Raw genomic sequence first — 26,738 nt, 5'->3', positions numbered from 1 at the left:
AAAGTGGGAGCGCTTCTCCTTGGGGAACTTCTTCACTAGGATTTTACTCTTTTCTCTCATCTCATTTTTTACCCATTTCCATGGCGTTTCTAGCCACAAAAAGTGATTTATTCTGGACAAGCCAGCCCCAAACTAGCCCAATATACCCCAAAAATCCTCCAGAAATTTAGGTGGGAATCTGTAAATCTGGAAGGTGAGAACATTTCTCCTTGGGGAACTCCTCCACTGGCACTCAGGCAGTGGATTCAGGATTTACTCTCATTTTTTATTCATTTCCATGGCATTTCTACCCACAAAAAGTGATTTCTTTTGGACAAAGCCAGGCTCTGACTCAGGGGGTTTCATTCTGCATGAAGTTGCTACATATTTTATTTTATTTTATTTTATTTCCTTGTTAATCCACGCAGCAGTGCCACAATCATCCTTCAAACACATCCAAAGCTCCTCTCGCTGTACAACACTTTCCCCAACGTGAGTTAAAGGTGGAAAAGGTACCATTAAAATTAAAATTAAAAATTAAAAAAAAAATATTACAAAGATGCATTGCAAAAACTCAAAGGGAAGGGAGGAGAAAGTCAGAGGTTAATTCACATCGAGGTATAAAATGGGTATTGCTGGTTTAGCCTGGGAGGAAAGAGGTTTTTCCAGCTGGTGCTGTCCTGGTTTCACCAGGATCATTTCCTGGCTAGAAAATGGATTTGGAAAACAAAATCCTCTTTATTTCTGCCTCCCCCTCCTCCTGCCTCTCCCCCTTTCCCATCCAGACCCCTCGAGATGCTCAAGGCCCTCTGCCGTTTGTTTTTGTGGTTTTTGGCATTTACAGCTACCAGAGAGGTTTGACATTGTGGTTTTCTTCAAAATCCTGAAATATTAGTGCAAATTACAGGGGGGACGGAGGGGCCACGCCGTGGCTGCAGCTTTGGGGGGAAAATGGGATTTTCTCCTGGGCTGGAAATGCACCCATGAGCCCCCAGGTCAGGGTTAAACCCCCCCAAAATCTCAGCCAACCCCTGGGATTTACAAAATCCTCCCAACACCGGGGAATTATTGCGGTGATAGGGCAGGAATGTGCTTTTCTCTGAAACAAAAAGAGGAATTTTTCTGTGCTCTGTTGCTGCCGAGCAGCAGGACCCTCCCAGGGAGCCACGTCGGGCATTTCCAACCTGAGCCCCCCAAAATTCCAGCTCTGCAGTTCTGGCAGCCTCTCCTTGGTGCTGCTCAGAGATTTCCTCTTTTTTTCTCTTTTTTTTTTTTTGTTTTTTTTTTTTCCCCGTGTTTTGCAGGGATTTGAGGTTTTGGCTGAAGCTGCCACCATCCAGAGCCTTCCTGGGAGGAGCCCCCCGAGGATTTTGAGGGGATGGAGGTTTGGGAGGGGGGTTTGGCTCGGGGCTGGGGCCAGCCAGGTGGGCACCAGGAGCGTTTTGGGGTTGGGATTTGGTGCAGCACATCCCAGGGACGCTCACATGGCCGTGGGGCCCTCGCAGATCTCCTCCAGCCTCTGCTCGATCATCAGCCGCAGGATGGAGTACCTGGGGAGGCACAGAAATCAAAATAAAAGGGTTTTTAACCCTGGGATAATTCAAACCCCACCTTTGGGGATGCCAAACCCCACCTCCACTGCAGGAAATGCCACTAAACCAGGCAGAAAATCCCACAAAAATCCCAAAAACGAGGATTTTTCCCTCCTATTTTCCCCCTCTCTGCTTCCCCAAACTTAGGGATCACCAGGCAGGGAAAATCCCAGTGCTGGAGCATCCCAGGGATGCACAGATGGGGTTTTTTTGGGATGTTCTTCCCCCCAGCCCCACGTACTTGTGCTTCAGCTTCTTCACTTCCCGGTCCTCCTCCTCCTCCAGCTTCTGGATGAAGCTCCTGAGGATGGGCATCTCAAATTTGATGTACTGGGCGACCTGGGTGGGAGAGGAGCGGCAGGAGATGGTGAAGAGGGGGAGGAAATCGCCCACCCCCCAGCATCTCCTCAGATTTCACCAAAGACCCCAACATTTTACAGCAAACCCTAAAAAAAAAAATGTTTGTGAGCATCAGCTCGTGCAAACAAGTGGATAATTATGGGAAAAAGAACAGTCTAAGGTTTATTTATCTTATTTATTTATTTATTTTGATTCACCCACTGGGTGCTGGAGGTGGCTCTGTCTGAGTGTCAAAGCCTCAGAGCTGCTTAACCCCAAATTCACCCCAAAAGTGCCGGGTTTGGGGCGGGATTTGGGATTTCAGAGCCGGCAGATGGCACAAGGGAGCTGCTCCCAGCAGGGGGAAAAACAATTCCTGGGAAATCCCTGTTCTGTGAGCAGGGCTGGGACGGCACAGCAGGGCTGGGAACGCACTGGGAATGCACTGGGAATGCACTGGGAATGTACTGGGAATGTACTGGGAATGTGCTGGGAATGCACTGGGAATGCACTGGGAACACACTGGGAATGTACTGGGAATGTACTGGGAATGTACTGGGAATGCACTGGGAACGCACTGGGAACGCACTGGGAATGCACTGGGAATGCACTGGGAACACACTGGGAATGCACTGGGAATGCACTGGGAATGCACTGGGAACACACTGGGAATGCACTGGGAATGCACTGGGAATGCACTGGGAATGCACTGGGAACACACTGGGAATGTACTGGGAATGTACTGGGAATGCACTGGGAATACACTGGGAATGTACTGGGAATGTACTGGGAACACACTGGGAACGTACTGGGAATGTACTGGGAATGCACTGGGAACACACTGGGAATGCACTGGGAATGCACTGGGAATGCACTGGGAATGCACTGGGAACACACTGGGAATGTACTGGGAATGTACTGGGAATGCACTGGGAATACACTGGGAATGTACTGGGAATGTACTGGGAATGCACTGGGAATGCACTGGGAACACACTGGGAACACACTGGGAATGTACTGGGAACACACTGGGAATGCACTGGGAATGCACTGGGAATGCACTGGGAACACACTGGGAATGTACTGGGAATGTACTGGGAATGCACTGGGAATGCACTGGGAACACACTGGGAATGTACTGGGAATGTACTGGGAATGCACTGGGAACACACTGGGAATGCACTGGGAATGCTCTGGGGAATTTCCTGGGGGATCAGGAGTTTTCATGGACAGAGCAGCTCCTGCAGCCCCAGGGTGTCTCTGTTCACTGGGGATAAACCCTCCCCTGTGGGGGCGAGGAGGGGCTGGCACAGAATTCCCAAAAAAGCCATCCCAGGATCCATGGAGGTGCCCCAGGCCAGGCTGGGCAGGGCTTGGAGCCGCCTGGGACAGGGGAGGTGTCCCTGCCATGGCAGGGGTGGCCCTGGCTGGGATTTGGGGTCCCTCCCACCCAAACCTGTGACGCCCCGACCCCCAAACACCCCAGATCTCCCCCCGCAGCCCCCGGGCCGCACTCACGTCGTAGGTGACCTCCTCCACCTGGTCCTTCTCCATGAGGAACACCTTGGACACCTGCTCGCAGGGGCCCTGCAGCACGCGGGCCAGCAGCGGGAAATCGCTGCCGCGCAGGCGCTGCTTCTCTGCAGGGACAACGCAGCCGCGGCCTTGGCACCGGACGGGCACCGGCACGGCCAGGGCGGTACCGGCACTGCCAGGGCGGTACCAGCAGTGCCAGAGCAGTGCCAGAGCAGTACCAGCAGTGCCCATGAGGTACCAGCAGTGCCAGAGCAGTACCAGCAGTGCCAGAGCGGTACCAGAAGTGCCAGGGTGGTACCAGAAGTGCCAGGGTGGTACCAGCACTGCCAGGGTGGTACCAGCAGTGCCAAAGTGGTACCAGCGGTGCCCAGGTGGTGCCAGCACTGCCCAGGTGGTACCAGCAGTGCCAGAGCAGTACCAGCAGTGCCTGTGTTGTACTGGCAGTGTCTGGGTGGAACTGGCAGTGCCTGGGCAGCACCAGGGCTGAAGTGGCAGCACCGTGGGGATTTGGGGCACTCCTGGCCAGGGGATTAATTTGGGGCACTCCCGCCTGGGGGTTTGGGGCGCTCACAGCCAGGGGATTTGGGGCACCCACCTCCGCTCGTGTGCACCATGTACAGAGCAAACTCCTCTGCTGAGTTCTCGATCTGGGGGGAGACACAAAGCTCTGGTAAAGGGACAGGTTCTGCCCTGGTATAGTCTATGTATATATATATATATATATATATATATATATGTATATATATATATGTGTATATATATATATAGGGTATAGATTTTTATATTTATATATATATACACATATATATGTGTATTTGTGTGTGTATGTATACATATATACATTATATATAATGTGAATGCAGGTTTTACACATATAAATATTTTATATATAATATAAAGATTTATATAAAAAATTCATATTTATATAATCTGAATGCAAATTACATGTATCTAATATAAAGATTTATAAACTATATGAATATAAATATAAACTATATAAATAAATATATAGAGTAATAAAATCTAAAAATATGAAAATATGAATACAAATAGATAATACTTTATATATATGTATATGGATAGATAGATAGATAGATAGATAGATAGATAGATAGATAGATAGATAGATAGATAGATGGATAAAAAATCTGCATGCAGATATTATACATATAACCTATAAAACATTTTAATTCATTTTATCCACAACACAAGCTGCACCCAGAGCACTGAGTGAGGGGTGATGCCCATACCTTGAATTTGTTGAGCAGCAGTTTGAGCACCTGGGGCGTGGTCATGGTGCTGTTGATGCGCACGTTGGTGACGGAGCCGTAGGCGGGCGTGAACACCGAGGTCTGCGGGGCACAGCGGGCACTGAGAGCCCTGCCAGGACCCCCTGGATCCCCCAGACCCCCTGGAGCCCCCCTGGAGCCCGGTGTGAGGCTCTGTCCGAAGCTCCTCTCATTTTTGCCTCACAATCCTCATTGGGGACCACTGAAGAAAAGACCCTGCCTGAAATCTCTGGCCTCTCTGGCCCTGCTGGAGAAAGTTACACAGCAAGGACCCTGAGACTCAGCACATCGCTAAGCTCCTGTTACAGGGGTGTTTGCTGCGTGCTGCACTGAGCCCCATGGAAACAAGAAGGGGGCACCTTCCTCCTTTGGCAACGAGAGCCCTGGGAGCTGTCCCACCTCTCGGCCTGGCTGGGCTTCTCCTGAGTTCTGGGTGGTTCCCCACAGAAGACCCCTCTCACTCGTTTATAGTCTCCATGACAGACAGACTGAGATGTAAGGAGCCCTTCCATCAAAAACCACGACATGAAAGCCCTGTGTGAAAAGGCTCCTTTCCATCAAAAACCACGACATGAAAGCCCTGTGTGAAAGGGCCCCCTCCCCACTCTTTCCAAGGACTGGGACTGAAGCCCCCGTCCCAGGGAGGTGTGTGGGGGAGGCAAGCTGACCAAAGCAAGATGGATGTTGCAGGTGTGAGCAGTGGGCCATGAAGACAACGGCTCTCACCCACTGCTGAGAACATGGACTGTGTGTACCCTTCTCTAAATACCATTCTTTCCCCCCAAAGTACAATAGGCTACCTTTGATTCGGTTTCAAGATTCGTCCCCTTCCTCCATCAATAAAGAGTACGGTTAGAGTCCAGATGGGCTGCACCCCTGAGGTCTCCCTGGACGTCACCTGGTGAACTCCATCGGCTGGACACCGAAGGACTCCACCGTTCTATGTTTGGTAGCTCCACACCTTTCTTTTTTTCTCCCTCTTTTCCTTATTTTTCCCCTTTCTCCCCCAGTTCCTCCCCAACACATTTGGCTGTAGTTATTCAATAAAGGTACATTTGTTTTGATAGTCACTGCAAACCCCCTTGTACCGTGTCGGTTCTTTTTGCACTCTGAGATCACTCACCACCACAAAACCCACCCGTGAGGGCGGACGGTGACCCCTGGGCTCACCTTGTGGTTGTAGAAGTGGCCGTTGATGGAGAAGCGGTGCCGCCGCAGCCGCCGCTGCTCCCCGGCCGTGCGGGCGCTGCCGCGGGGCCGGACGCCGACGTCGCTGCGGGTCCTCATCAGCTGCGGGGCCTCCTCTGCCGCCCTGGGGGCTGCACAGCACCTTCAGTCCCAGGGGATCTGAGCCATAGGACTGACCCCAGGCCGAGCCCCAGGACCACTCCTGAGCCCCAGCACAGCCCTGGGACTGATCCTGGTGGACCCAATCCCGGTGGATCCAAGCCCTGGGACTACTTCCCGTGGATTTGAGCCCCAGCACCGATCCCAGTGGATCCAGTCCTGCTGGATCCAAGTCCAATCCTGCTGGATCCAAACCTGGTGGATCTGAGCCCCAGGACTGATCCTGGTGGATCCAATGCCGGTGGATCCCAGCCCGGCTCACCTGTGCCAGGATTCTCCGTGCGGGTGGCAGCGTCCACATCTGTCACCTGGATGTCCGGCAGGGTGCTGGGCTTCAGCACAGACCTGGGTGGGGACAGAGGGGGTGGGTGGCCTGTCCTGGGTCTCTGTCCTGGGGTGCCTTGCCCAGGGGTGCAACCTGTACATCCTGACAGGCTGGAGGGAGGTTTTGGGGCTGTTTGTGCGGTTTTGGGGCTGTCTCTGTGGTTTTTGGGGCCGTGCGGTCTTGGGGCTCAATGTTTTTGGGTTGTCTGTGTGTGGTTTTGGAGCTGTGTATTTTTGTGTCTGTGTTTTTGGGGCTGCCTGCCCATTTCTGGGGCTGTGTATTTTTGGGGCTGTGTTTTTTAGGGGCTGTGTTTTTGGGGCTGTGTTTTTCAAGGCTGTGTTTATTGGGGCTGTGTTTTTCAAGGCTGTGTTTATTTGGGCTGTGTTTTTGGGGGTTGTGTTTTTTAGGTCTGTATTTTTAGGGCTGTGTTTTTTAGGGCTGTTTTTTGGGGCTGTGTTTTTAGGGCTGTGTTTTTCAGGGCTGTATTTTTTGGGGGCTGCCTGCCCGTTTTTGGGGCTGCGTATTTTGGGGGCTGTGTTTTTTCAGGGCCGTGTTTTTTAGGTCTGTATTTTTCAGGTCTGTACTTTTGGGTCTGTGTTTTTCAGGTCTGTATTTTTGGGTCTGTGTTTTCAGGGCTGTGTTTTGGGGCTGTCTCTGCCCTCACTCACCCGTGGGCGCCCAGGTTGCAGCCCGAGTGCCAGGAGGAAGAGGAGGGTGGCGGGCGGATGCGCTGGTTGTCGTCCTGCATCTGCAGGCGGATGGGGCGGCGCAGCCCCCACGAGATGTTCAGCAGCCCCTCCACGATCAGCTCCCCTTCCTCCTGCAGCCACATTCACACACAGAACACGGGGATTTTACACACAGAACACGGGAATTTTACACACAGAACACAGGAGTTTTATACTCAGAATATAGGGGTTTTATACACAGAACACAGGGATTTTATATGTAGAATATGAGGATTTTATACATAGAATATAAGGATTTTATACACAGAATACGAGGATTTTATACACAGAATACAAGGATTTTATATGTAGACTATAAGGATTTTATATACAGAATATATGGATTATATACGTAGACTATAAGGATTTTATGCATACAACATAAGGATTTTATACATAGAATATAAGGATTTTCTATATATAATATAAGTATTTATATATAATATAAAGGTTTACATATCATATTAAAAAACTCAGATATGTACATATAATTTGAATGCAGATTTTATATATATAATTGAAATATTTTATATACACAAAGCAATGTAAATATATATGATATCTATGGTAAATTTATATATATAAATTTATATATCTATATAATCTGAATGCAAATTACATATATAATATAAAGATTATATATATATATAAATCCAAATGCAGATTGTATATATAAAGATTTTATATATAATATAAAGATTTATAGATTTATATGTAAAAATTTATATATATATATATATATATATAAATAATGCGAATGCAAATTACATATATATATATAAATATAAAATAATAATAGAAATATTATATATATAATATAAATTTGCAGTTCCCAGAGGAGCTGTTGGAGCCCTGGATTCCCTGTTGTGCCCCCTAGTCCCCTCCTCTCTCACCTCCCGGTGCCGCAGCTGCAGGTTCTGCCCCTCGTAGTAGATGTTGTAGGTCTTGAGGTGCAGGAGCAGCTCATTCCTGGGGGAAAAATTAAAAAATGGGGAAAAAAGGGGCTGAGATGGGGTTTGGGGTGAGAGGGGAGATGCTGCAGGCACCACCAGTGACCCCTGAGATGCTACAGGAAAAGCAGGAATTGCTGCCCTGGCTGAGGGACCCTCTGTGCTGCTGGGGACCCAACAACTGCTTTATTTGAGGCAGATTTGGGTCTTTTTCCTCCTCCCTTATTGAAGGTTTTGCTGGGGGCCCCACCTTTTGCAGCCACAATTAGGGGGAGAATCTCCCTGTGAGGGTGTCCCCCATAAATGTCCCTAAAAGGCACAAGGAACCCCAAGGGAGCTCGGGGCAGTTGGTCACGAGGCGAAGACCAAAAGATTTTATCAGATTCCTGGGGGGTCACGCTGGAGTCACGAGTGGTCACAGGCGAGGGGGCCACGCCGGCCTCCTCCAGCTCAGAGCAAAGCTCCGAGGGGCAAAGTGGCGAGAAAAACAAAAATAAAAGGGGCAAACCCAGTGCAAATCGTGGGGATTGTTAGATATTGTTGTATATTACACATTATACAGTGATGTCATATATTGCATGTATTATTATGTGTTATACATTAGATAGTGTTGTTATCTGTGGTTATATATTGTATACTGGTAGATATTGGTAGATATTGTATATATACATTACAATATATATATTTATAGTATGTATTGTTAGATATTGTGATACATTGTTATACATTACACATTCTATGGTGTTGTTATATATTGTAGATATTGGTAGATATTGTATATATACAATGCAATATATGGATTGTAGATATTGTTAGATATTGTATATATTGTTATATACTGTTAGATATTGTTAGATATTGTATATTTTAGGTTCCAGATAACACATTCCACACCAAATTCCCCATTTCAGGTTCCAGCTAAGCCATCCCCTATCCCACATCCTGTATCCCAAATCTGTCCCACACCCTATACCCCATATCCCAAATCCCATATCCCATATCCCATATCCCAAAACCATCCCATATCCCACATCCATCCCATGTCCCATATCCCATATCCCAAATCCTGTATCCTGTATCCCATATCCCAAAACCATCCCATATCCCATATCCCACATCCATCCCATGTCCCATATCCCATATCCCATATCCCAAAACCATCCCATATCCCACATCTATCCCATGTCCCATATACCAAATCCCATATCCTATATCCCATATCCCAAAACCATCCCATATCCCATATCCCACATCCATCCCATGTCCCAGATCCCACATCCCAAATCCATCCCACATTCATCCCAGACCCCACATCCCACATCTCAAATCCCACATCCCTTAACCCGTATCTCATCCCATATCCCACATCCCATATCCCCTGAACACCAGGAATGCCCCAGCCCCATGTCAGCCCCGTGTCCCCGCCCATGTCCCCCCCGTGTCCCCCCTGTCCCTGTCCCCGGTACCTGGAGATGAATTTGTCCTTCCCGCAGGGCACGGCGCCCCCTGCACTGCTGAGCTCCATGGTGGGGCCGGGCGGGCATGGGGGGAGCCGGGCTGGGGGGACACGATGGGGTCAGGAGAGCCAAGCCAGCCACCCTCCCCTGGGGGAGAAAAATAAAAAAATAAAAATGGAAATAAAAATAAAAAATAAAAATGGAAATAAAAATGGAAATAAAAATGGAAATAAAAATAAAAAATAAAAATGGAAATAAAAATAGAAATTAAAAAAAAATGGAAATAAAAATAAAAGTATAAGTATAAATATATTGTATAAGTATAAATATATACATATAATGGAAATAAAAATAAAACATAGAAATGGAAATAAAAATAAAAAATAAAAATGGAAATTAAAAAATGGAAATAAAAATAAAAGTATAAATATAAATATATTTTATAAGTATAAATATATACATATAATAGAAATAAAAGTAAAAATAAAAGCAAAGCTAGAACTAAAAATTAAACCAATTAAAAATGAAAATAAAATAAGTCACAAAATAAAAAGCAATGAAAAGGAATCAAAAATAAGAATGAAATTAAGAATAAAAATTGAAGATAATAAAAATAATAAATAATCAAAAGTAATTTAAATTAAAATTCAAAATTATATAAAATAATAAAATAATAAAACTTTAAATAAATTAAAAAAAACTTTTAAATAAATAAATAAATAGGACATGAAAAACTAAATGTAAAAATAAATAAAATTTAAAAAATAAGAAGAAAATAAAATTTAGAGAAATATAATAAATAAATAGATAAAAACTAAAACTAAACCTAAAATGAACTAACTAATGAAACACGAATAAACCCCCAGGGCCTGGAAAAGGCTCGGAGGGGCGGGCGGGGCTCGGCGGCTCCTCGGGGAACGAGGGAGATCAGATAAGGACAGAGGCGCCCGAACTCACTGAAAATTTAATCCCCGCCGAGATCTCCTTTCTCTCCTCGCGCTGAATTTGCATTCGCAGCACCCCGGGTGTCCCAGCAGCGAGGCCCGGGCCGCCGCTGGGAGGGGCAGTGGGAATTTTCCTTTTCCCCGAGGTTTTTGCCCTTTTTCACCCCCTGAGCTCAGAGGCGCAGGGCCGGGAGCGGCTGCTGCTCCCTGGGGCCGTCCCGGGGATGGATTTCCAGGCAGGCAGAAATTCTGGGCTGATCCTCCAGGTTTTTACGATCCCAGCCGGGTTTTTGGGCCACACAAACCCTTGGGAACCCCAAATCCCACCTGGGACGGGCCCTGGCTCAGAGCTCAGGGGATTTTGGGGGGCTGCAGGGTGGAGTTGAGGTGGGGTTTGGGGTGAAGCCCTTGGGATGCTCAGTTTGGAAATCAGCCCTCAAAGAGGCCTCAGAATGGGGAACTGGGAGGTGTTAAATGGTGAAAAAAGCGTTTCTGGGGTCATGCTTTTCCTTGGATGGAAAAATTTCATTTTTCAGGTTCTTTTCCCTCCCTCCCCTTCTCCTGGAAGAGAAACTGAGGCGAGCAAAAAGCGTTTGCTCCTCAAGGCTCTGACTTCCTCCACCTCCCTGCTCTCCATGTGCTTCCTCCCAGCCCCCTGGGACACAAATCCTCCTTTTCCTGAAAGAAAAAACCCCAAATTCACCCCAAAATCCAGGCCAGGGCAGTAAAACCTGTCAGGGGACGAACCCAAACCCTAAGGCTCCTGCAGGGCAGCAATCCTGGGGGCTCCATCCCACACGTTGGGATAAAAACTGATTTTCAACAGCAAAAACTCCTCAGTGTCAGGAGGGGAAGGGCAGGAAATCGGCCCAGCCCAGCCCTGGGGCTCAGAGAAAAAGCAGAAGGAGAAGGAAAATTGCAGAAGAGCTGACAAAGCTTTGGGTTTCCTGAGGAGCTGCCTGAGTATTTTGGTAAAATTCGGTGAAATTTGGCAAAATTCAGCAAAATCTGGCACCACCCTTCCTCCTGCAGCCACCTCCATCCATCCTCCCACAGGAATAATCCCATTTATCCACCAAAAATGGTACCAGGAGGGGATTTTGCAGCTGGCTCAAGGGTTTGGGATAAATCCATGGGGTTTTGGGGCAGCAGCTGAGTGTGGGGTCCCAAATTTGGGGTTCCAGGTGTGAGGTGCAGGAGTGGCAGAAGGGGCATCCCCTGGTGGGGGCCCCCTGGCAAGGGAGGAAAAGCTCTGGGGAGGTTCAAGGGGGATTAAAGGACACGGCAGATCTGAAAATGGAGCCAAAAACACCAAAAGGAGTGAAAAAAAACCCAAAACCCCCTCCTGGAGCAGCAAAACCACCAAAGTGAGTGGAAAAAACCCTCCTGGAGCAGCAAAATCACCAAAGTGAGGGAAAAGAACCCTCCTGGAGCAGCAAAAACACCGAAATGAGTGCGAAGAACTCTCCTAGAGCAGCAAAAAGAGCAAAAGGAGTGGAATGAACCCTCCTGGAGCAGCAAAATCATCAAAGTGAGTGAAAAGAGCCCTTTTGGAGCAGCAAAAACACCGAAGGGAGTGAAAAGAACCACCCTGGAGCAGCAAAACCACAAAAGTGAGAGGAAAAACTCCTCCCGGAGCAGCAGAGCCCAGGGTGGAGCCCTTGGTCCCACTCGGAGCTTTTTTCCCAGGGCATCCTGGAGATGCCCAGGGGTCAATGCCAATTCCCAAAATCCCAATTCCCTCGAAGGGGACACGGGGACGAGCAGGAGCCATAAGAAAAGTCCCGTGTTGGGATGGAAGGGGAGCTCCAAGGTGCAGGTTCATCCTCCCGTGCCGAGGAGTTTCCTGTTTACGCCCCGGCTCTGCCACCTTGGCCTCCGTCATCACATCCCCTTCCTAGCGCTCAGGAAAGGGGCAAATTCTTCCTTTTTTGGGTCTGCAGAGAAAACCAGGCTGGGAGCGGAGGGGAGAGGCGGCTCCGGGACCGGGAATCACCCGGGAGAGGCTGGGATAACCCGGGAAAGGCTGGGAATCACCGGGGAAATGCTGCAAATCACCCGGGAAATGCTGTGAATCAGCCGGGAAAAGCTGAGAATCACCCAGAAAAGCTGGGATAACCCGGGAGAGGCTGGGATAACCCGGGAGAGGCTGGGATAACCCGGGAAAGGCTGGGATAACCCGGGAAAAGCTGAGAATCACCCAGAAAAGCTGGGATAACCCGGGAAATGCTGGGATAACCCGGGAAAAGCTGAGAATCACCCAGAAAAGCTGGGATAACCCGGGAAATGCTGGGATAACCCGGGAAAAGCTGGGAATCACAAAAAAAAAACGGCTGGGAACCACCGGGGAAATGCTGGGAATCACCCAGATCACAGCGCTGGCCAAGTGGAAGTCGCTGCATTGCTCAACCCTGGCCCTTTGGGGCCGGCTCAGCTCCCGGCACCCCCGTGCCTCAGTTTCCCGCTCGGAGCTGCCGCGGTTCCACCCTGCCCTGCCCGGCCCGAGCCTCTCTTGGTGCTTTGCAAAGCGCTTTTAGCGCAGCTCCGGGGCAAACCGAGGAGGGTTCGGGCCCTCTCTGCCTCCTCTTGTTCCCCACCCCAACACCAGCCCCCCTAAAGCCCGTCCCGCACGCCCGCAGCCCAGCCCGGCCGCATCCGCACAGCTCCTGCCCGGCTCCAACACAACAAAACAAGGAAAAAAGTAGCCAACCCCGCCGCCACCCTTCCAAAACCGCGTTTTTAGCAGGAGAGCGATGTTCTTCCCTGCTCCTGCAGAGAAATCGGCGGCTTTTGGGGGGTTTCTGCTGCTTCAGTCCCACCCCACCCCGGCAGCATCCCCGGCATGGGGCGGGAGGCGCGGATCTGGCGCAGCCGAGCATTGTGGGAATATCCCGTCCCCGGAGAGGCCGCGATGCTCCCTCCCCGCAGCCCCGGCCGCCTTTCCCCGGCCCGAGGCCGCTCCGGTGCCCGAACATCGCCCGGAGGCGGCGCCGGGGCACGGGCGGAGCGGGCACCGAGCCGAGCGCTCACCCCGAGGCGCGGATCCTGCGCTGGCCGCGGTTCCTGCGCTACTCCCGGGCTGGGAGCGCTGCCCCGGCCCGCATCCCTAAGCGGGGAGCGGCGGCCGCTCCATTGTTCCCAGCGCCGCTATTGTTCTCCGGCCCGGCCGCTCCGTCCTGCGGGGCACAGGGGAAGGAGGGAGCGCTCAGCGCCCGCGGAGGGGCCGCGGGAGGGGCTCGGGTCACCCGGGGACAGCGGGGCCGCGCTCGGGTGAAGCCCTCGGGAGGAGCCGGCGGCCGCCAGGGGCTGCGGGCGGGCCCCGGGACAGCGCGGGCGGGACGGGGAGCGAGGGTGCCGAGCCCGGGCAGGGAAGCGCGGCCGCTCCAGCCCCGCTCGGGGGGCGATGCTGGGGGCGCTCGGGGAGGCTGAGGTGACACCGGGGCTGGGGGACGGATCCCGAGGATCCCGGAGGTTTTCCGCGAGCTCCCGGCTGCGGCGGGGGGGGCCCGGCTCAGCCCCGGGGCCGCTCCCGGCGCGGGGACGGGGATGGGGATGGGGATGGGGATGGGGATGGGGATGGGGATGGGGGTGATGCCCCATCCCGCCCGCACTCACCCGGTGCCGGTGCCGGTGCCGCTCCGCTCGCAGCCGGTGCCCCGGAGGCCGCCCCTGGGCGGGGCGGGGCGGGACGGGGAGGGGCGCGGGCGGGGCCGGGGGTGGCAGCGCGGGGGACGCCCCCTCCCTCCCTGGGGACGCCCCCTCCCTCCCCGGGGACCCCCGTCCCTCCCTCCCGTAACCGGGGTCAGCCCGGAACCCGCATCCCTGAGGACATCGCGGCCCCGGGATCCCTGCCCGGGTGCCAGGGCTGGGCACCCCAAAGGCGTCACCTCCGGGAGCCGCGTTGTCCCCGCCCAAACATCCCGAGGGATGCTCCAGGAACGTCCCTGGGCAGGTTCCGGGTTCCCCAAGGACACCTCGCCCCCACTGTCCCCAGAAATGCCCTGGTATTTCCAATGGTAAGGACAGGATCCCAAAAGGTTCCCCATTCCCAACGTCAGGAACAGGATCCCAAGGGATTCTCCAACCCCACTGCCAAGACCAGAACCCCGAAGGAATCCCCATCCCATGCAGCCAGGCTGGAAATGCTCCCACAATCAGCTCCAGCTTTGTCCAGAATCCCCAGAGGGAATTTCTGGGCTGCACCCCACAGGCTGGAGCGGCTGTTTCTGCCCTAAAAAGCCCCAAATCCTGGGATTTTCAGTGCCAGAGCCGTGCAGGCAGCACACTTGGCTGCTCCCCTCGGCCTCGGGATCCCACCCGGCTCCAAAACCGCCCCCGAGCAGGGATGGAGGAGGAAATAAATTCCAATAAAATCTGCCTGGAGCAGCAGCTGCAGCACTCAGCGTTCCCAGGATCGGGGTCCCATCCTGCCCGGCCGGTTCTGGTGTCCTGGGGGGAGTTTGGGGGCGCTGGGAGGTGTTTAGAGAGAGTTTGGGGGTGTCTGGGGGTGTTCAGTATTCCAGAGGAGCAGCAGCCGTGTCCCTCCTCCTTTGTCTGCCCCTGACCTTTCCCAGAGCTTTGTGGCTCCTCTGGGCTTTTTTTCTTTTGAAGGAATTTGCCTAGAAACAGCCCACACGAAAGGGAAAAAACAAAAAAACCCCAACCAAACAACCCCAAAACAAAGAAATAATCAAAGCAGCTGCTTGAGCCAAACTGGCCTCTCTGCAGGCACAGGCTGGAATGGGCCTTTTTTCCCAGATTTTCTTGGATTTCTGTGTAAAATATGAGAAGTTCTGGCTCAGGGAAGCACTGACTCGGCGAAAGTGAGCGGGGCTGGGTCAGGATTGATATTCCAGCAGCATCTCCAGGGCTGGCAGGGATCAGAGGCCCTTTGTGGTGGGGAGAGAGGACAATGGAGCCGGCCCCAAACCCCAGGATTTGTCCCCAGACACGGGGAGAACTTCCCCTGACCCTCAGCTCCTGGGAGGGGGATGCAAACAGAAAAATAAAAATAAAAATAAAAATAATAAAAATAAATCTGGGGTTTGGGGTGGGCACCTGTGGGAGCACAGGGGAATCTTGGCTGTGGAATTGGGGTAAAATCCTGATTTTTGCCAGGTCCTGCTCGCTGTCACCAGTGCTCAGGCAGTGGAGCCTGGAGGGGGGAATGGAGCAGGAATCCCAGGAAGAATCCCAGGAATGGGAAGGGAATCTCAGGAAGGGGCAGGAATCAAAAGGAATGGGCAGGAAATCCCATTAAGAATCCCAGGAACAGGCAGGAAATGCCAAGATAGGGGCAGGAATCTGAGCCTGTGCCCCACAAACCCAGGAACTCCCCGAGGTGGGAGCTGAGGGTCCCAAAGGCATTTGGGGGTTGTGGATTTGGGCAGCTCCAAAGACTCTGGGTTGGATCTGGCCATCACCTGGATTCTGAAATTAATAATCCATTCATCAATTAATTAATCATCCATTAGGGAGAAATCAATCAATTAGGGAGGAATCCTTCCCTTCCAAGCCAAACCACTCCAGGATGCTGTAATTCCACAATTCACCACTAAAGGAAAAATCACTGCATCTATGCCCGCGTTTATTTATACTGAACAGCTTTAAAAATACAGAATAAAATAGCTTTATCTACTATTATTCACAATATCTGGTCCAAATATTACATTTTTAAATATTTAGTTGTTTAATGAAGCAATGTTAGAAAAAAAAAAAAGGAATAATAATAAAAAAAAATCTGTAAAAGAATTACACATCTTGGAACAAGAACAACAAAAAATAATCCAACAAAAAACCCCCCCAAAATAAACTTTTGCTGTTGAACAAAAAAAGTTTTACAGCCAAAGTCAGTCACGAAAAGTCATGGGAAAAAAAAAAAAAAGGAAAATTTATCCCCACCGCCTAAGAACAGTCAATAGTTGTCAATAGTTTGTTATGCCAGAGGTTGTTCTGAACAGACAAACACGGGAATTACTGGGGCTGGCAGCACGGGGGTGCCAAGGAGGGCAGAGCCACTCTGGGGACAGCAGAGCCACCCTGGGAATGGGGCAGAGCCATCCTGGGGAGGGCAGAGCCACCATGGGGATGGGGCAGAGCCACCCTGGGGACAGCAGAGCCACCCTGGGGAGGGCAGAGCCACCCTGGTGCCACCCTGGGGAGGGCAGAGCCACCCTGGGGAGGGCAGAGCCACCATGGGGATGGGGCAGAGCCACCCTGGGGAGGGCAGAGCCACTCTGGGGAGGGCAGAGCCACCATGGGGAGGGCAGAGCCACCCTGGGGAGGGCAGAGCCACCCTGGGGACAGCAGAGCCACTCTGGGGAGGGCAGAGCCACCCTGGGGAGGGCAGAGCCACCCTGGGGATGGGGCAGAGCCACCCTGGTGCCACCCTGGGGAGGGCAGAGCCACCCTGGTGCCACCCTGGGGATGGGGCAGAGCCACCCTGGTGCCACCCTGGGGATGGGGCAGAGCCACCCTGGTGCCACCCTGGGGATGGGGCAGAGCCACCCTGGTGCCACCCCCAGCCCCAGCCAGGAGCACCCAGGGCGGCCCCCAGCCCATCCCAAATCTCAGCCAGCCCTGGGACCCCCCCCAAAAGCACAAACTGCACCCAGTGGGGCTCTGCTGCACCCCCGCCAGCCCCGCCTGCAACGGGAAAGGAAAAGGGGAGAAAAAAGAGAAAAAAGCGGATTTTGGTGGGAGAAGGCCACGAGGAACGAGGAAGGAAGGGGAAGTGGTGCTGGTCTCAGCCAGGCTGCTCAGGTGGGGGAGGCATCCAAGGGCTCAGCCAAACCAGCAGACTCGGGCTCTGCCACCACGAGTGCCTGCAGCGCTGTTTGTACCCAAAATGTCAGGATCTGCACAATTCTTTGGGGTGTAAATGACCCAGTGAGGGGTTTTCTCCAATTCTGCCCCCGGGAGCCCCGAGGGCTCAGCAGGGAGGAAACAACAAAAGGCTCCAGTTTTGGGTAGGAACACAAAGATGGGTAAATAAAGTATACACAACCACTATAGATTCGTCAATGAAGAAATTCTACCATCACATGACATTGTCATGACACTCATACCACTCCCTCCCAGGAAAACAGCGCTGTTATCCTGAGTGGAAATGTTATTTTCTTAATATATGGAAATAAAATACTGCAATATTCATGTACAAACCAAGTTGTCATATTTCAAGTCAGTATTAAAAGGCAATAAAAGCAAATTTGGGGTTGAAAAGGTTTGAGCTTTCTGAGCTAAGTCCCTCCAATATGACAACGTGAATCAATCATAGCTGTCAGCTACGAAACCTAAATTTCTATAGGCATAATTTGCAAGTATTTGCTTTAGAAAACGCGTTTCAACATGTCAGCAAGAACCCTTAATTGAACCTAAAAAAAATACAAGAGAATATCAATTACAAAAATCCCAAGTTACTTTGTTTGTATACACTGATGCCGCCTCTGATATGACAAAATGAGATTTCTACCATGAATATTTGCCCTTCCCTCTCCAGATCTGGTTGAAAGTTCTCGTCACCTCTTCACTCACCTCTCAGCTGCCGACTTCCCTGGGTGCTTGGGGTCTGGCTGTTGGAAAGGGCAGGGAAGGACAGGGAGCAAAATCCAGCATTGGCAGTCAGGGTGCACCTGGACGTCCCCAGCAGACACAATTTGTGTTTAATTCCCCCCAAACCTGCAGCTCCATCCTCTGCAGCCCTGCCAGAGCTTGGCACGGGCACCTAAATCCCTGCAGTCTGGGATTTTAATGCTCCCCAAACCTGCAGCTCCATCCTCTCCAGCCCTGCTCAGCAGAAAATCCCTGGAATTTGGAATTTCACAGCAGCCACTTGGCAAAGCGGCCAGGAGAAGGGACCAGGAAAAGGGAAGGGTTCAAGGTCCAAAATCCCCCCCTGCAGCTGCACAAACCTGGGGTGAGCTCAGGGCTCTCCCCTCCCAAAGAAAGCACAGATCTTCCCCAGGGCAGCTCCTCCTCCCAAAACTCAGCCCAAACCTCCCAGCCCAGCCCAGCCCAGCCCTTCCTGCACACCCAGGGTCCCTCCTGAGCCGGGGGCTCCCCTCTGACCACTCACCCTGGGATCCAAACTGGGATCCAAACTGGGATCCAAACTGGGATCCAAACTGAGCCAAACTGGGATCCGAACTGGGATCCAAACTGGGATCCAAACTGAGCCAAACTGATCCAAACTGGGATCCAAACTGGGATCCAAATTGGGATCCAAACTGATCCAAACTGGGATCCAAACTGAGCCAAACTGGGATCCAAATTGAGCCAAACTGGGATCCAAACTGAGCCAAACTGGATCCAAACTGGGAGCCAAACTGGGAGCCAAACTGGGATCCAAACTGGGATCCAAACTGGGATCCAAACTGGGAGCCAAACTGATCCAAACTGGGATCCAAATTGGGATCCAAACTGGGATCCAAACTGAGCCAAACTGGGATCCAAACTGGGATCCAAACTGGGATCCAAACTGGGATCCAAACTGAGCCAAACTGGGATCCAAACTGGGATCCAAACTGGGATCCAAATTGGGATCCAAACTGATCCAAACTGGGATCCAAACTGAGCCAAACTGGGATCCAAACTGGGATCCAAACTGGGATCCAAACGGAGCCAATTCCAGCTGTTCCCCAGGGCAGGCCTGGGCTGAGGGAATGGGCACAAACCACAAAAAGAATTAAAAATCCAACAGAAAACTGGGCTGCACCTGCCTGGAGAATGCCGTGGGGAAGGGAGGGAGTTCTGCTCCAGGGAGGAGACAGAATTTACGCAGGATTTGCTGCCCTGGGGCTTGGGAATCTCCACTGGGAGCTCACCCGGGTTCCCTCAGCAGGGTGAGAGGCAAAGCTCTGCTCTCACCCCTCCTCTCTCTGCAGCCAGCTGGGAATTGAAAGCTTTCCCTCCCTTTCTCCACCTTCACAGGATCATCAACTCTGGCACCTGACATGGTTCCACAACCCCTCAGGCTGCACAGCCACCAGAGGTGCATTTGTTTTCCTTCTGGATGGGCATTTTTAACCCCGTTCTTAACCCTGCCACCCATCTCTGGCTGGGGGATCTGGAGTCCCTGTGCCACTGAGCAGAGCTCCCCACACCCAAACCGTGTGCAGGGGCACCCAGCACCTCGCTCCCTGGGGAGGAAAACACTGAAAAATGAGCAAAAATGACTTTTTTTTTGTTTCACAGGCAAACCAACCTCGTCTACCACACAACGACTTCGGAGCAGCTCTGGAGCCCAAGTGACACCAGGACTGCAAACGACTGAGAGTTCCCCGAGGGAAGCAGGAACAAAGGCATGCTTGGGCATGGGGAAAATGGGGGAAAACAGTTTTTGGGAACAGCCATGGCATGCTGAGAACAAGCTCCACGGAGCCATTCCCACTCTACACTACTGAGCTCCGTCCTTGCCCTCCCCACCCCAACCCGTCCATGCTTCAAAAACCCAGAACAAATTCCCCTGGGAGCAGACTCAGAGAAAACAGAGCTCCTGTGCTCCTGTCCAGTAGTCAAACTTGGATAAATAGGTCAGGGGGTTACAGGATCTACTGGTATGGTTTCCCAGGAATACAAAATGCAAGCACCGTAGAGCATTACTGGCCTTGAAATTACATTACACAACATTTCCCTGATGATCTCCACAGCTGAAAATGCTTTAGGGGCCACACTGAAGTCTAAAACTAACTTGCAATAGTAAGAACATTAAACAGGAATAAAACTGTTAATCATGAATGCATGATGAGCGTGAACACCCACATAACAGCAGAGCTGAGACTATTCCAGGCAGGAGGAAAAGGTCTGAGTGGTGCCCTGGTTGGACCCAATACCCGTGAAGCCATCGTGGGTGAGGCTGCAGGTGCAGTGTCTCTGCTCTCCCTAAGCCCTTCCAGCAGGATCAGCCTCTGCACAGGCCCCACAAGGGGAGAAGAGCCATCAGCAAAATGAAATAAAATAAAAGCCCTGCTCAGAGCCAAGCGTGGCTTTCCCTGCAGGAACAACTGTGAATGGCTTGGAGCTGCTCAGCTAATCAGCATTTCTGGCTGGCCAGGACACATCCTGCTGGGCACTGAACCCTGCAGCTCCTGTGTGAGCCCAGCTCTGCCATCCCTGGAGCTGCCCAGGGAAACCCTGGCGGGGAAGGCAAAGGTGCAGAAATGAGAAATGCTGCCAGGAGAAGAAGGGGCTGCTGCAGACTGAGCCAGCCACGGCTCTCAGAGGCTGAGTTATTCCAGAAAGTTCCTGTCTGAGCGCTGCTGTGTCACTGCAAGCACAGACTGGAACTCTCCTGGGCTGCCAGCATCAGCTGAGCCGTTTCCAGGGCACTGAGCAACTCACTGAGCAGCACAGCAGCATCCACGGCATCTGACATCAGCTGAAGGAAATTATTTCTCCTTTTCTCTCTTCTTCCCCCTCCCCTCCTTCTCCAAGGTTCAGCTTCCCTGGCATAGCCATCGCTGAGGGCTCCAATAAAATCACAATAAAACCCAAAAACTTGCAGCAGCACCTCCACACCTCCACCTAAACCCATTAAAAACCAGCAGAATTAGGTGCACAGCTCTCTCCAAGCTCCCAAAATCAGCAGGATTTGCCCCAGAGACACTGACCTGGCTCCCAGCACCCACAGCAGGAAAAGCTTTTTTTTTTTTTTTTTCTTTTTTTTTAAATCTGTCTCAGCTCTGGTTCCAGAATTTAAATGCAGATATACAAAACATATATTTTAATGCTTCTTAATCAGCAAGAAACTGCAAATACATCTTTGACTACAACTAGATAATATAATTTCAGCTAAGGCTATACTGTAGCTTCTGAGTCTTCATCTGAACTCCTGCAGCTGCTGCTTTTCCTGAAGCCTTTCCACGTGTACCCCACGAAGGTGGGGCTGATGGGCAGGAAGCTGAAACACCTGTACTTTTTAATGAAGTTCATGCCAAAAGGCAGATCATAGGTCTCCATGCCATCCAGGGATTTGCTGCCTTTGCCAACCCCTTTCTTCCACTTCCGAATTCCCCTTTCCTCGGGGCTTCCTAAAAATCAGAATAAAAGGAGGAAAATGTATTTATGTTTATGGATATCTTGACATGGACACAAAGCAGAGCCTGAAAGAAGGAGGAGAACACCAGGGCTCAGCCACCAAGTTCAGCAAAGCTCTTGGGAAGATGTTCCAGGCTCCCCAAAAAGGGAAAAACCACATTATCTACTTTGTTTTGTAACTGGAAGTCAAGGCAGATTATTCCTCTGGAATGGAAGCAGGTTTGGATCTCAAATCCAGTTTTCCTCTGTCTCCTGGAGACTGGCTTGGTTTTAATCAGGTTTTTTAGGTGTTTTACAGGATGGGATTTTAACCTGAGGCGTCCTCAGGGGAAGGGAGGGAGGGAGGGAGGGCAGCTGTGAGGATTCTGCTCTGCTGTGGAAACCAAAAGCAGGATCCCCTGCTGGTGTTCTGCCCCAGGGAATTCTGCCTTTCCCCAGGGAATTCCACTCTTTTTTCCAGGGAATTCTGTCTTTCTCCAAGGAATTCTGTTTTTATCCAGGGAATTTTGCCATTTTCCAGGGATTTCTGCCTTTCTCCAGGGAATGCTGTTTGTACCATGGGCTTTCTGCCATTTCCCCAAGGAATTCTGCCTTTCTCCAGGGAATGCTGTTTGTACTCAGGGATTTCTGCCATTTCCCAAGGAATTCTGCCTTTCTCCAGGGAATGCTGTTTGTACCATGGCTTTCTGCCATTTCCCAAGGAATTCTGCCTTTCTCCAGGGAATGCTGTTTGTACCATGGCTTTCTGCCATTTTCCCAAGGAATTCTGCCTTTCTCTGGGGAATGCTGTTTGTACCATGGGTTTCTGCCATTCCCCAAGGATCCCTGCCTGCCATCCCCAGGAATGCTGCAGGGCTCACCTGGGATGGTGTTGTCCAGCACGAAGGCCACGCAGCCCCCGACGAACATGGCCGTGGTGAGCAGCACGTTCAGCACCTGATCAATGCCTGCAATTCCTGCAGCAACAGGGAGGAAACCTGCTGGGATTTCATCAGCCACAGCCCCCTGAATCCCCCCGGGCCGGGCAGCAGCGCCTGGGCCTGGGCTCAGCGAGGGTTTGCTCAGAGAGGGCTCTGGGAGGCAGGGGGTGGATGCAGAACCTTCCCCCAGCACGGGACATTGTTCCCCAAAATGCAAATTTCAGGAAGTCTCATTGTTCCCCAAAATGCCATTTTCAGGAAGTCCCAGCTGCTCACAGCAATGTCACAAAGCACCATTTCAGTTCCTACTGCAGGCACAGCTAGTCAGAGCTAAGCAGAAAACCGTGGGGTGCAGAAGAGAAGCGTTCAGACTGTAAAACTGTACTTTTTATATAAGAATTCTTTTATAAATCTTTTCTATAATTATTCTGTAAGTAATAAGAATTATTTTAATAAAGATTTTATAAGTAATCCTTTTTGTAGATCTTTACTTTTCAAAGGGGCAAGGATTCACAGCCCCGGTTATGGAAGAACACTGCATTAACCACAAAAAGCTTCAGGGATCTGCTTTTCTAACCACTTACAGCAGGACAGATATGCCCTTAAATCCTGGTCTGAAGGCACAGTGGAAAGAAAAGTCAGTTAATATTTGGTTTAAAAACCCCCAGACAAACCCAAAGCAGTGAAATGTCTCCTTTGAGTCCGTGTCTGGTGACACACACTGGGCATGAGCACTGCTGAGGGTCACACGGAAGCAGAAAAGCTCCCCCGTGAACTCCTCAAAGCTACAATTCCCTGAACAGTCTGCAAAGGAACTCACTAGAATTAAAATCAACACCCAGAACACGTCTGAGGGACAGAAAGTTCGACCCCCAAACAATTCCCCACCTTCCAAACTCTGCCTTGCTGTTTTTCCCCTTAATCTTTCAGCATCGTTTTCAGCTCGCATTCACCCTTCCAGTTTTTATTTCATCCCAGCTGGTAACTGCACCCAGAGACAGCAGGAAAGCTCCAGCTGTGTCCCACTGGAACATTCCCTGCAGGTCTCAGCCTCTCAAAGAATTCTCTGAACACACACAGAGCTTGTCTGGACCTACAGCCTTTCCTGTTGGCATCATTTGGGGACTTTCCTCCATAATTTGGGGGTTTTCCCCCATCATTTGGGTTTTTCCTCCACAATTTGGGGTTTTCCCCCATAATTTGGGGTTTCCCTTCCTGACCCTCTATACCTGCTGGGTTTTCCAGGTGAGCACGAGGCAGAAGTGCTGATGGGGAGGAGGAGGAGCACGTACCTGTGACCAAGGGGTTCTGTTTGAGATAGCTGGGGAGCACGAGCCCAAAGAAGATGGAAAATCCCAGCACAAAGAGGTTGCGAGAGGAGTTGAGATCAATGAACTGCAGGTTGGACAGACCCACGGCCGTGATCATCCCTGGACACAACAAAACACCCCAAGATCAGCTCTGAGGCAACTCTTTTTTCTTCAAAAAAACCATCAAACCCCAGCAAAATATCCCTGGAGATACCCCCCAGTACATTTGGAATAATCTGTCAGAAAAGTGCACGGGGTTTTCTTAATAGCACAGCAGCTGCTTCTTCTTCTTTCTCCTTTTAATCTGTATTTTGAGAAACTAGCAAACCTGAGAATCAGTGCACCACGAAACCACAGGCCACTGCAACCAGAAAGAGAAGATTGTGGTAGATTCTTAGCAAAGGAAGATTTTGGTAGATTACCAGGAAAGCAGTGTTACTCTGTCTCTGGGGATTTCCTTCTGTTAAGCAAGCCAGTAACATTGCTTTGTGTTTTATATATATTCTTATATATTTTACTTTTGTGTTTTATATATATTTTTGTGTGTTTTATATATATTTATATATATATTATGTTTTATTTATATTTATGTATATTTTACATAAAAGGCTCAATCTTTTTCATCACAAAACATGTCTGGAGGAGCACAGAGGTTCCTATTATCAAATAGGAGATAGAGAAGATTGTGGTAGATTCTTAGCAAAGGAAGATTTTGGTAGATTATCAGGAAAGCAGTGTTACTCTATATCTGGGGATTTCCTTCTGTTAAGCAAGCCAGTAACATTGTTTTGTGTTTTATATATATTGATATATATTTTATTTTTGAGTTTTATGTATATTTGTATATATTTTATGTTTTATTTATATTTATATATATTTTACATGAAAGGACTCATCTTTTTCATCACAAAACATGCCTGGAGGTAGATTCTTAGCAAAGGAAGATTTTGGTAGATTATTAGGAAAGCAGTGTTATGGTACTCCTTCCTCTGGGGATTTCCTTCTATTAAGCAAGCCAATAACATCCAGCGATTTCTGCTTTGTGTTTTACATGTATTTATATATATTTTGTGTTTTATAGATATTTTTATATATAAATATATATTTATAATTTATTTTTGCGTTCTATATATATATTTATATAGATTATGTTTCATTTATGTTTATATATATTTATGTTTTATTTATACTTATAAATATTATGTTATAATTATAATTATAATTATAATTATAATTATATATATTTTACATGAAAGGACTCATCTTTTCCATCACAAACCATGCCTGGAGGAGCACAGGGGTTCCTGTCATCACCTATTCCTGAGAAAGCAAGGCCCTTACCAAAGAGGGTGCAGAAGAGAGCCCCCAGCACGGGGTCGGGCAGGGATGCGAAGAGCGCGCTGAACTTGCCCACCATGCCCAGCAGCAGCATGAAGGCAGCTCCGTACTGGATCACCCTGCGGCTGCCAACCTGCGGGAAACAGCACAGGACACGCGTGAGGGCAGCCCCAGCCCGGCCTCACACCTGCTGCTGTTGGTGCTGCTGCTCAGGGCTCTTTGCAGCTCCTTCCTGGCGCCTGCGTTACTGTACTCACAGGTGTACATATAATATAGATATGGTGTATATCTATTGTACTCACAGGTGTACATATAATATAGATATGGTGTATATCTATTGTACTAACAGGTGTACATATAATATAGATATGGTGTATATCTACTGTACTCACAGGTGTACATATAATATAGATATGGTGTACATCTACTGTACTCACAGGTGTACATATAATACAGATATGGTGTATATCTATTGTACTAACAGGTGTACATATAATATAGATATGGTGTATATCTACTGTACTCACAGGTGTACATATAATATATACATGGTGTACATCTATTGTACTCACAGGTGTACATATAATATATACATGGTGTACATCTACTGTACTCACAGGTGTACATATAATATAGATATGGTGTATATCTATTGTACTCACAGGTGTACATATGATATAGATATGGTGTATATCTATTGTACTAACAGGTGTACATATAATATAGATATGGTGTATATCTATTGTACTCACAGGTGTACATATAATATAGATATGGTGTATATCTATTGTACTAACAGGTGTACATATAATATAGATATGGTGTATATCTACTGTACTCACAGGTGTACATATAATATAGATATGGTGTACATCTACTGTACTCACAGGTGTACATATAATACAGATATGGTGTATATCTATTGTACTCACAGGTGTACATATAATATAGATATGGTGTATATCTACTGTACTCACAGGCGTACATATAATATATACATGGTGTACATCTATTGTACTCACAGGTGTACATATAATATATACATGGTGTATATCTATTGTACTCACAGGTGTACATATAATATATACATGGTGTACATCTATTGTACTCACAGGTGTACATATAATATATACATGGTGTATATCTACTGTACTCACAGGTGTACATATAATATATACATGGTGTACATCTATTGTACTCACAGGTGTACATATAATATATACATGGTGTATATCTACTGTACTCACAGGTGTACATATAATACAGATATGGTGTATATCTATTGTACTCACAGGTGTACATATAATACAGATATGGTGTATATCTATTGTACTCACAGGTGTACATATAATACAGATATGGTGTATATCTATTGTACTCACAGGTGTACATGTAATATATACATGGTGTACATCTATTGTACTCGCATGTGTACATATAATATATACATGGTGTATATCTATTGTACTCACAAGTGTACATATAATATATACATGGTGTATATCTACTGTACTCACAGGTGTACATATGATATAGATATGGTGTATAACTATTGTACTCACAGGTGTACATATAATATATACATGGTGTATATCTATTGTACTCACAGGTGTACATATAATACAGATATGGTGTATATCTATTGTACTC

The 26,738-nt window shown here is 49.1% G+C and overlaps 2 protein-coding genes across 3 annotated transcripts in view; both read right to left on the bottom strand.

Annotated features, from left to right (window-relative positions):
* Positions 1-339: 339 nt before the first annotated feature.
* Positions 340-14,170, bottom strand: RASSF2 (Ras association domain family member 2). Of its 2 annotated transcripts, none has more exons than XM_066567370.1 (12): positions 14,102-14,170; positions 13,517-13,662; positions 9,552-9,689; positions 8,029-8,104; positions 7,076-7,227; positions 6,345-6,427; positions 5,906-6,054; positions 4,697-4,798; positions 4,042-4,093; positions 3,429-3,550; positions 1,813-1,910; positions 340-1,529 (listed from the first exon to the last, which is right to left on the bottom strand). In XM_066567370.1, exons 3-12 carry the CDS (start codon positions 9,608-9,610, stop codon positions 1,460-1,462), a joined length of 963 nt encoding a protein of 320 aa, XP_066423467.1. In that variant the 5' UTR covers positions 9,611-9,689; positions 13,517-13,662; positions 14,102-14,170; the 3' UTR covers positions 340-1,459. The 2 variants fall into 2 exon arrangements, with proteins under 2 accessions (XP_066423467.1, XP_066423468.1); XM_066567371.1 differs by having other exon boundaries at positions 9,552-9,642.
* Positions 14,171-16,056: 1,886 nt separating this feature from the next.
* SLC23A2 (solute carrier family 23 member 2) overlaps positions 16,057-26,738 on the bottom strand; it is a 57,577-nt gene continuing 46,895 nt past the window's right edge. Inside the window, exons 13-16 of the mRNA XM_066567368.1 lie at positions 25,092-25,221; positions 23,733-23,870; positions 22,381-22,476; positions 16,057-21,513 (exon numbers count right to left, since the gene is read on the bottom strand). Of these exons, the coding sequence (XP_066423465.1) occupies positions 21,281-21,513; positions 22,381-22,476; positions 23,733-23,870; positions 25,092-25,221 (597 nt within the window). The 3' untranslated portion in view covers positions 16,057-21,280. The remainder of the gene's footprint in view (positions 21,514-22,380; positions 22,477-23,732; positions 23,871-25,091; positions 25,222-26,738) is intronic.

The sequence above is a fragment of the Molothrus aeneus genome, chromosome 29 (assembly GCF_037042795.1).
Source record: "Molothrus aeneus isolate 106 chromosome 29, BPBGC_Maene_1.0, whole genome shotgun sequence".
Taxonomy (NCBI): Eukaryota; Metazoa; Chordata; class Aves; order Passeriformes; family Icteridae; genus Molothrus; species Molothrus aeneus.
The sequence above is the reverse complement of the archived record's forward strand: the minus strand, read 5'-3'. Positions and strand labels throughout refer to the sequence as shown.